The sequence below is a fragment of the Empidonax traillii genome, unplaced genomic scaffold (genome assembly GCF_003031625.1).
Source record: "Empidonax traillii isolate 1590-97213 ecotype Southwest subspecies unplaced genomic scaffold, ASM303162v1 scaffold23:size2178997, whole genome shotgun sequence".
NCBI classification, from domain to species: Eukaryota; Metazoa; Chordata; class Aves; order Passeriformes; family Tyrannidae; genus Empidonax; species Empidonax traillii.
In genome coordinates this window covers 861,655-871,956 of record NW_020955216.1, presented here as the reverse complement: position 1 = coordinate 871,956, position 10,302 = coordinate 861,655, and the positions used below count along the sequence as shown (strand labels likewise).

General features: G+C 40.5%; 1 protein-coding gene and 1 non-coding gene across 3 annotated transcripts in view; both read left to right on the top strand.

The window, feature by feature from the left end:
- Window positions 1-10,302, top strand: part of AP1G1 (adaptor related protein complex 1 subunit gamma 1) — a 39,576-nt gene that overhangs the window by 14,219 nt on the left and 15,055 nt on the right. For both annotated transcript variants that reach the window (XM_027903140.1, XM_027903146.1), the window contains exons 4-12: window positions 805-946; window positions 2,159-2,255; window positions 3,076-3,152; window positions 4,242-4,250; window positions 5,309-5,404; window positions 5,893-5,973; window positions 6,222-6,320; window positions 6,724-6,779; window positions 7,624-7,737. In XM_027903140.1, coding sequence (XP_027758941.1) covers window positions 805-946; window positions 2,159-2,255; window positions 3,076-3,152; window positions 4,242-4,250; window positions 5,309-5,404; window positions 5,893-5,973; window positions 6,222-6,320; window positions 6,724-6,779; window positions 7,624-7,737 — 771 coding nt within the window. The remainder of the gene's footprint in view (window positions 1-804; window positions 947-2,158; window positions 2,256-3,075; window positions 3,153-4,241; window positions 4,251-5,308; window positions 5,405-5,892; window positions 5,974-6,221; window positions 6,321-6,723; window positions 6,780-7,623; window positions 7,738-10,302) is intronic.
- Window positions 9,320-9,406, top strand: LOC114068332. Its single transcript, XR_003573567.1, has one exon. It is a non-coding gene; the product is annotated as a small nucleolar RNA SNORD71 (small nucleolar RNA).

The following is a 10,302-nucleotide window of genomic DNA, read 5'->3' as shown; positions in this document are numbered from 1 at the left end:
AACCAGAAGCCATATTTTTTACTTTCTTCAGCACTGAGTCCTGGGTGCTATGGCAACCTGAGCACCAAACACAGATAGAGAAGCGGTGTGCAAACAGGTTTTAAAGGTGTCAGGATTGCCGTGTGGAACCTGTGTTGCCTTGTACTTAGTGTGACATTAGTAGCTGGCCTCATAAATAGTATTTCTTGTTAGGTGGTTTAACTTCTTATTGACTGCTTTTCACAACTTCCTTAGGCATATGAATAGGAAGAATTGCTAAACAGAATTCCTATATGGATTTTTTTTCAAGATGTGCAAGTGGTGAGGTTTGTGGTTTTCGGTCAGGATAGAGGATACTTTTATGTAGATTTTTCTATTCTGTTTGATTTGCAAGTGCAGAAGGTAAAGCCTGTCCTAGAACATGTTTCAGCTGGGACAGAGTCACTGCAGATTTGTACTTCATAATAATTTCTTTTCTGCACTCAAGTTCCAAAGTACAGTGTTTTGGTTTTAGAAGTTTTAATGGAATTCTGTGTGGTCTTCCTTCTTCTCAGCTCAATCCCTGGATACCCACCTGATAGTTGAACCAAGTATTTTATCTTTTTAACTGAGGATTTTAGGTAGAAGGAGTAGCAAACCCTATGTGGTATGTGCACTCAAAGCTGCTGTTGTTCCCAAATTGTTCTCCCACATAGCTGAGAATCTGGAAAGTTCTTTTGGCCCATGTGTGCAGCTGGTTAGATGACTGTAGCTATAGATGCCTTTTTTTGTGTGTTCAGTTTCTCTGTGTGCATGCTGATTGACTTTTTTTGTTCTCCTTTACAGTGACCTTAATCACAGCACGCAGTATGTGCAGGGGCTGGCACTCTGTACTCTTGGCTGCATGGGCTCCTCAGAAATGTGCAGAGACCTTGCAGGAGAGGTGGAGAAGCTCCTCAAAACTTCCAACTCTTATCTTAGGAAGAAGGTACTTCAGGAAACTTTTGAATACTTTGTTATGTGGATTAAAAGGCAAGATTGATTGAATATCCTGCTAATATCTGGAATACTGGATGACTGGGATGACACTGGCTGAATAATGTGTGTGCAAGACAGAGCTCAAAACTCCCTGTCTGTCGATAGCAGGAATGTGTGTAAGCCTCTGAAAGACAGGCCTCCAATGGGTGAGGCAGTTGTTTGTATTTTTGTACTCTCTATCCTAAGGTTATTGATGGTAATATGAACACCTGACCCTCCACAGACATTAGCCTCAAACTCATGGTCATCAGTTTTATTTCTTGTCAGATAAGTCCAGAGAGACTTTATTAGCAGCACAGACTGGTATCTGACGATTTGGACCTATTCCTATTTGATGTCTTGTGATGATGATGGTGAAAATAGTAAGAGAGGTAGAAAGGTTAAAGTCTTGAAATGGGAAAACACAAATTTTCTTGTTTCTGCAGCAAGTGTGACATAGCATCTGCAGAGGGGGATCACCCTCCTTCTTCTAGATTTATTTACTGATAAATCTTGTGAAGAGCATGGAGCTGTAAGATTTAGGAAGAGGTCCATTGTTACTTCTTTGTCTAGTGCTGGATCTAAGAGAGATTGGAGAGAAAGCAAAGCTAAGAGGTATTGCTGTATTCTGGGAAGAGGCCTTTAGTATAATTCTCAAGCAGCTGCAAAGAATAGTTTTTCCTGTTACTTCTGCATCTTAGAAAAAATAGGCTGGTCCTGAAAGTATATTTTGTTTCTTGTAGCACTTATCACCTGCAGGAGGAAGTTATTTTGTGGGGAAGGAGATGATATTCAAGGGAAAGTAAATGAGCCATAATTTGACATAAGGCATTGGAAGCAAATAATTAAACTTACCTCCTCCCTAGCAACAGGAAGACAGGCTGAAGTAGCCTGTTAAAGGCAGAGTTGCTTTGCAGATAGTAGAACTTCTCATGTGAATAATGTGAAAGTAAACCATTGCTAATAGGAGTATTAGTTTGTAGTTCAGTGTTCCCACACCCCAATTCATGGCAGTTTTATTGAACTCTCTTCTGTGATGCTGTTTAGTGAAAAAATGTGCCATAAACTTTCCAAGCCTTTGTGTATCATGAAGTCTGTGATAGTTTCTGCTATGGCAGACGTTCTCAGAATGGCTATTGTTGTCAGTGCAGTGTGTACTAACTGAGGTGTTTTTCCTATCCAGGCAGCCCTGTGTGCTGTTCATGTCATCAGAAAGGTGCCTGAACTCATGGAGATGTTCCTGCCAGCCACCAAAAACTTGCTGAATGAGAAGAACCATGGTAATAGCTGAGATAGTATTTAGGAAGGCTAGACCATTCTCTACAGGATGATGCCCTTGCTACCTAAGCCTTTAGTTTGGAGGGAACTTTTGAGGTGTATTTGCATGATTTGTTTCTTGTTTATGCAGTGAAAGCAAATGTCTTTCAGAAGGAAGGGATGTGTAGGACTCTGCTAGTCAGTAAGACTTTTACATGGCAGAGGTGACAAAAAGAACTCTGTCACTGTGTATTGATAGACTTCAGAATAGTGGGTGAATTGGGAAAGTTTGTGATTTTTATCCAGTACACTGCCTAAAGTTACTCTAAAGTGCACTTTTTAGGTTTGGAGTTCTGGGGGTTTTTTGTGTAGTCTTTCTCTAGGTGGAATTCTGAGACTGTCTGAGGAATGCCCGATCCAGGTCACATAAGGTCAGCTAGGTTACCTAAATCAGAAGAGAAAATCAGGAAGTGTAAGGAACCCAAAATCCACAATGCCATTAACACATATTGTCCTTCCAGAGTCTTTTGTTTGTATAAATCGTAGAGTGGTTGAATTTAGAAGGGTCCTTAAGGGTCATATAGCAAATTTCTGCAGACCAAGTCCAGTTTCTCTCTTCCTTTAGCCTTTAGTTACAGATATAAGACATGACCACATTGCGCTCTGCCTCCCCTTGGGCACAGCTGCAGTCACAAATATCTTTAGTGGTAGCTGTTGAATTCAAGAATAGTATTCTGTTAATGATTTCCTGTTGGTTTTTTTTATGATCTTTGTCATGTGTCTGGAGGCAACGGAGTGATGTTAAATGTAGATACATTTTCCTCTTCCCCACCACGTGTTTAGGTGTTCTTCACACGTCGGTTGTCCTTCTCACAGAGATGTGTGAGAGAAGCCCAGACATGCTTGCACACTTTAGAAAGGTAAGTGTGAACTGGTAATATTGCAGAATTAATATTTATGGTGTTTTAATAAAATCCTTACAACTCTTTGGGTGTAGAATTTAATGATACTGACTACTTGTTATCTAAATTTTTTTTAAAAATTATTGAGTGTGTGAATCTTGTGTGTATCTAGGCCTAATTGCCTTCAGTAAGTGGGTAAATTACAGAACATCAGTCTTAAGATTGTGCAGTATAAAACATCCTGAAGTTAGATTTGAAATGTTGCCTTTGATGGTCCCTTAGGGTCTTTTCCACTCTTTGTGTCTAATTGCATAGTGACATTGTAATCACAAATGTAACAAACAGAAAGAGTCAAAGATGAAAAACCAAAGCTTATGCCAACACCTGAATGCCTTAACCACAGCCACACAGCTGTATAAACTCAGGTCAGAAATACCCATGGGAGTTCGATAGATACCTCATGCCTGGTTCATGCTGTGCTACGTCATTTTCCATTTTAACTTAAGGCTTTGAGAGTCAGTGTCACTTTTCCTCCTCTGGAAATGTTTGCTTCCCACCATCCTCCTGGCTTCCTTATGCTTTTTGCTATAATTTGGAGAGAGTATTATTGGCATGTGAAAGACTACCAATAGAAGGGCATCTGAAAATTGCCTTGATTGTCATTTTGACCTCTTGGTCAAAGAAGGAGAAACAGAACAAAGCTAGTAGAACAGAACTGGCTGTTTGCTCCTCTGAAAAGTCTTAAAGGTGTTTGTTTATTTGCATGTCCGGTTTACTGTTCTTCTTGGCTTGTCTGTATCATTAGGAATTTCAAACTGTGCATCCTTTGATGCATTTTCCCTTGCCTTCATTACATATGTCAAAGCAGGAAAGAAACTCGGATGAAGTTCATTTTGCAGGTACCATCCCTGCTACTAATGCTCATTTAAGATGATAGATGTGGGAAAAGAAGGAAGAGCTGAGTCCACAAAATGTAGTTACTAGCTACATTGTTTCTAGCTATTTCTTGTAGTTGTTTATGCTGTGAATGGTGTAACATTGACCTGTCCCTAATGCTTGCTTTGTCTATTTTGTCCCTTTTGTCTGTTTGGAATCCTGCTGAGTTAGAATGAAAAGGTAAGAGTTAATTTTTCTAGATGTTTGCCTTGAATCTGTAGATGTTTGTCCCTTGTGAGGCAGTGCCTCTTAACGACACATTTGTGATTGATGCTGCATGCTTGGATCAGCTGCACTTGTCTAATGCTCTTTCTATGCTGATCTTGTCACCTAAACCTCTAGACCCATGACAGCCCTGAATCTCAGTTGTGGCCTTCTCCAAACATCAGCCTGTTTTCCTGAAGCTCTCTGTCATATGAGAAATACTTAAGGGATTTTTTTTGCCTGTATGAGCTGTAGCCCTCGACTTTCTGCTTTTGACAAACTTGGCTTTGTGTTTTACCTGAATCATGGGGCAACTTCGGGTGATTCCCAGAAGGGAGCAGGACAGACAGTTATTTAGTTGCCTGTAAGAGTCTGTAAAACCTTACTGTGCTGAAAAGAGCTACAAGTCCATCTGCAGTGCTGATATTCTTCATGGGTGTAATTTGTACTCCAGAAGATAGGGGGCAGCCCTCAACTGATCTCCATGGCTGTAATGTTTCTCTCTGTTTGTCCTCAGTCCTGATAACTTTTGCATGTTGGAAGGCAAAGAAAATGTTAATCAGGGTTCTAGAAATGTTCCACTTGTCTTTTACTCTGTGTTGCGGGAAGATGTTGCAGCACCTTTTGGTTTCCTCTTTAAGGCAGACATAGGAAATTCAGGTTTGCCTTTGTTTGTGTGTTCAGTTAAATGCATGTTTTCAGAGTAGTATGTAACTCCTGAAGAGCAAAGGTAGGAACAAAAAGAGACGATGGGGAATCTTGGCTGGTTTTCTTCTTGCACTGTACCACAAATGTAGATTTAGTACTTTAAAGATACAATATGGTGCTCCAATTCCCAGTTTAACTGTTTCTAGTTGTGCCCTAGCCAAGCTGTAAGTGTTCATACAGCATCAGCTCTAGCTGTGCAGGTTGAACTTTGTGGAAGAACTCAGACTGACTTGATTTCAAATATGAGATTTGGTCTTGGACCTGTGCTTCAAAGATGGGGTTGGGGAAAGAACAACACACTAATAGGGCAACTTTCTTCTTCACAGCTTGTTCCCCAATTAGTTCGTATTCTGAAGAACCTTATCATGTCTGGATATTCACCAGAGCATGATGTGTCTGGGATCAGTGACCCCTTTTTGCAGGTAAGAACTGATTCAAACAGTGACTGATAGCTATAATTCTAGTGTTTTGAGCCTTAGGTGTGATGAAGTGACTATCTCAGGGCAGCTGTGTTGATTTTAAGATTTTGTGTCTTCATTAGAGCTGATTGTGAAAATGCTCTTCATCTGCCCTAGTGACAGACACCTGCCTTAGTTTAACCAGCAGTTGTAGGGCCTTACCCCACCCACATCATGTGACAAGAGAAATAGCAGCATGTATTGGTCTTGCAAGGCTGTGCCTGGTAGTGGGGGCTCTGAACACTTCTGACTAGTGGGAAGAAAATAAGCACAGCATAAGCATGTTCTTATTGATAAAGGTCTTACTCAGGATAAGCATTTTGCTTAAAAATGGAAATCAGCAGGTTGTTTTGCTTCTCTACCACTCCTCAGGAAGTGTACTGGGCATTTCATGACCCCATGTCAAACACTGCCATCCAATGAGCTTTCCTTTCCTTTATTTTGTCAAATAGGTACGAATCCTGCGGTTACTAAGAATATTAGGGAGAAATGATGATGATTCTAGTGAAGCAATGAATGATATACTTGCACAGGTGAGGTCTGAAAGGTTGATGAGTAGTTTAAACTCTCTCATGTTTTTTTAATAATTTGGATTCAGCAGCACTGGGGAGGATACAGCTGCTTGTCATGCTGGGTGGAATTTTGCTGAAAGAGATGCATATTCCCAAGTGTGATGCTGTTTGCTAGGGATTAGTTATTTTCACTGCTTGTTCTGCACAGCAGCACAAAGGGGATCTGTTTTGCATGTGTTGGAGTTGCTTATTTTGTTTCCTTTCTCCAGGTTGCCACTAACACAGAAACAAGTAAAAATGTGGGAAATGCCATTCTATATGAAACTGTGCTGACTATTATGGACATAAAATCTGAGAGTGGCCTGAGAGTAAGTTGCCTTTGCTATGGCTTTTGGTTCTTTCCTAGGATTGTATTAGGGTAATTTGTTTGGAGGACATGAAGCAAGGTTGTTTCACCCAAACACAGCTCTGCAGCTGATTCTAGATAAAACTGTAGCCTTTTCAGAAAGTGGTGCTTGTTTTTGTTTTGGGGTTTTTTTAATAACAAAAATTAAAAAGCAAAACTTCCTGCAGACTATGTTTCCTTGAGTGCAGGTGAGAGCCTGAGCTTTGTGTTTTTTAGCTTTTCATCTGGTTAAGCAGCTCCTGGAGTTCTTCTTGGCTAAGAACCACAATGGTAGTTTTGACATGCTGCCTTTAAAATCATGGTGAAACGATGAAGATGACCAGCAGCCATTTTAGATCACTGACCTTCCCTAACTCTTTCTGCAGGTCTTAGCCATTAACATCCTAGGCCGTTTCTTATTAAACAACGACAAAAATATTAGGTAAGTTGTACAAACCGTGTTTTGACAACACCCAGTTTAAAATGCATGAGAAGCAATTACATAAAGATGATGCTGAGGTGGAGCTTTCCAGGAGACCCCGTTGGGATCACTGCTGTTGGGATTAGTGTGGCTGTCAAGCTTGCTACTTTCTTGATGTGTTCTTTTCTTCATACGAATCTTAACTGTGGCCCTGCCCTTCTTAACTGATAAGCCTGGGTGTATGATCTAATTCCTAAAGTGTGATTTTTAATAAGTGTGGATTCCCTGCATTGTCCCAGGTCCTCTGTGGTGCAATTCAAATCAGAGACAGCATTGGAATCTGACAATTTAGGCAAAGACTGATTTTTCTGATTGGGTGCTGGTGGCAACAAGGGAGTTTGGTTGTGCTTTGGTCACTATTAATCTGGACATGGAATTGCTGTAACTGCTAGAATTGAGTCCCATCTCTATAGGCAGTTGGATATGGCAAATCATGATATGGGTCGCAGACTTCGGCTGTGGGAAATTTGACTCGTGCTAGTTTAAGATCCATGGAGGTCTAATCTTTAAGTGCCCTATTTTTCAAAATCTTTGTGAAGACTGGACAGCTGATGTGAGCCCAGGAACTGGGGCAGGTGCTTGTCTGGGCAGCGGGGTGTTGTTAGGCACGTTACAGTTTGGTCAGGTTACTCACCTGTGAAGACAGGCCAGGCAGTCCCCTGGAGGATTTCCATTTGTTACTGAGTACAAGAGAATCCTGTTCTGTTGGAAAATAAGACTAAGTTGGAGGGGAGGGGGGCAGTGTCTGTGCACAGAAATTAAATGGCTGCTGTCAGCTACTGATGACCGTGTGTCCTTATCACAGATATGTAGCTCTGACATCGTTGTTGAAAACGGTGCAGACAGACCATAATGCAGTCCAGCGGCACAGAAGCACCATTGTGGACTGCCTGAAGGATCTGGATGTCTCCATTAAAAGGTAATTGAAGTCTCAGTGAAATAGACTCTCAAAGTTGAAGCGTATGGAAGGTGAGCAGGACATAGTGGAAAATGATGATAATCCTGGGGAACCGTTAATGAGACCAGTATGAATATATAGTATGGTTCGTAATTCAAAGAAGGTAAAGAAGATGTGCAGCCACCTTCTTTGGAAAGCTGCTGTTACATTTCATGGGAAAAATTTTTTTTTCTATTTGCCTGAATTTTTCCAAAATGGAATCTCATTGGAGATCAGATTTGTGTGCTCTCAGTGAGATGGAAAGCCTCTGTACAGTATGATCCTGATCAAATCTACTCTGATGTGTTCCACCATGTTTTTCTTTCCCAGATGAACAGGCAGTGCCATGTTGTCATGAAACAGTGTTAAATCATCCAAATAATGTATTCTAGATCAAATGGATTAGACAGTGGTAGAATTGAGACTAAACTTGATTGTTCAAACAATTTGCTTACAAACTGCTTACAATTGCCTTTTATCGTTCTTGGTGTTCATTTGTCATTTAAGTAGTGGTATGTTATTGCTTCTCTGGGCGGTGGGAAAGCTTGCAATCTTACTTCTCACTACAGAAATACTTTTTGTCATATACTCAGTCTTAGCTTCTTCCTCTGTTTCTTCACTGAACGGGTGGTTGAGCACTAGAATAGGCTCCCCAGGGCCGTGATCACAGCACCAAACCTGATAGAGTTCAAAAAGCATTTGGATGCTACTGTCAGGCACATGGTGTGACTCCTGAGATGGTCCTGTGCAGGGCCAGGAGTTGGACTCGATGATCCCTGTGGGTCCCTTCCAACTCAGCATATTCTGTAATTCTGTGACTCTCATTACTTTAGTTGTGTTCCTTTTACTCATAATAGTAACTTTCTCCTGTTTCTGTCAGTCACTCATGGAAACTTTTGCCCAGCCTATGTGGAATGCTGCTCTTCTAAACTGAGTCTTTCAGCCTATCAATTCCTTGTTCTTTTTTTCAGAACTTTCTTTCTCATCATTATTCTTTCTGTAACTGGGTTACAAAGAACGGTCTGAGCTCAGTGCCGTATACAACATGCAGTGATGGGGACGGTGGCATCCCTGTTGAATTTGTGGAATCTCTGCTACAGGCCAAAATTTCATTAAGTTCTCATTGCATCATGAATATACCTTCAAAATTGCTCAACCTCTTTTTTTCATCTACTCAATGATCAGATACCTTATAGATCCTTGTTCTTATAGGCATTCTTCAAATTTATGCTCATCTTTGAATCAGATCTAAATTTTTTGAAAGCATTACTCAGTCTAATATGTAAAGATAAGGGAACAAAGTGGATTCATCTTGCTTCTGAGACTTACTTTAAACTGTTATGTAATGAGTGTCATGTAAGCTACTTTTACAGTTGCAATCTATCCCAAAACACAAATTTGTATCGTAAGTGCTAAACAAGTCAGGCTGCTGTTGCTGTTTGGTGCCAGACTCAGCACAGGGCTAGGCTGTGGAACAGCAAAGCCCTGTTAAAGTTTTGGATAGAAGACAACGATGTCATTTTATTGGTGCCTGTTCGTAAAACACAACTGAGCTTCATGTCTGAGTGCTGTTGGAGGATGAAGCCTTTGAGTGATCCATCAGCAGAGCACGACGTGGCCATGCTGACACTTGTGCTGCTGACAACGCACTTCTTCATTGAAGCTATATATTGACTGGATGTGTGTCAGAGTCCCCAGGTAACAAGTTTCAGGGGCTGGGACTTGAGGGAAAGACATGATACCTGGTTTTGGTTGTCTGAAGCTTGGCCTCTTCTCATCATGTAACTGTTGCAGCGTGTCTTTAGTCCGTGTAGTATAATTCAGAATGGCTTTGCCATTTAATTCAGGTCTTTTTGTCTGCTTAATGTGATCAAACTACATAATTAAGAGCTTCATGACAGAAAGGAAACATGTACTATGACTGAAGGTAAGAAATACATGCTGAGATAAATGCCTGGTATTAAGGTTACAATGTACTCCCGTGCACCTGCAGTGTTGCTATACCTGCTATAATGTGACTGAAAATTTAAACATAAATATGTAACCCAGTATGGTCAGGTGCAAGGAGCTGGGAACTAGTTGGAGGAATGGAAATAATTCTAAAAATGGTCTAGGTCATCAACTAGACACAGATTTAAATGTTAAAAGGTAACAATTTAATTAAGTATTTTCACCCTAAGTCTGAACACCTGTGTGTTTTCTCAGTCTCTGGGTATTAGTTTGGTAAAAGGCAAAGTAACACATTTTTTACAATTCACCATTCTGTAGAAATCCTTATTACAATAATAATAATTAGGAAGATGTTGAGAAGCAATGCTATCTAGATGTTCTCAGATTCTTGAGAACAAATAGCTTGTGTCCAATACCATTTTAAAGATCAGTCAGGGTTGTTTAGTGAGCTTGCTTTAGTGCATTTTAATATAACTATTGCAAAGTTGTGCAGAAATGAATCACATTTGAAGGTAGTAGTCTTCATTCAAAAAATGTCAGAAGAATGAGAGACCTGTGCTAGAATCAACTACAGAAACCTCAAGTAGAAAGGCCAAG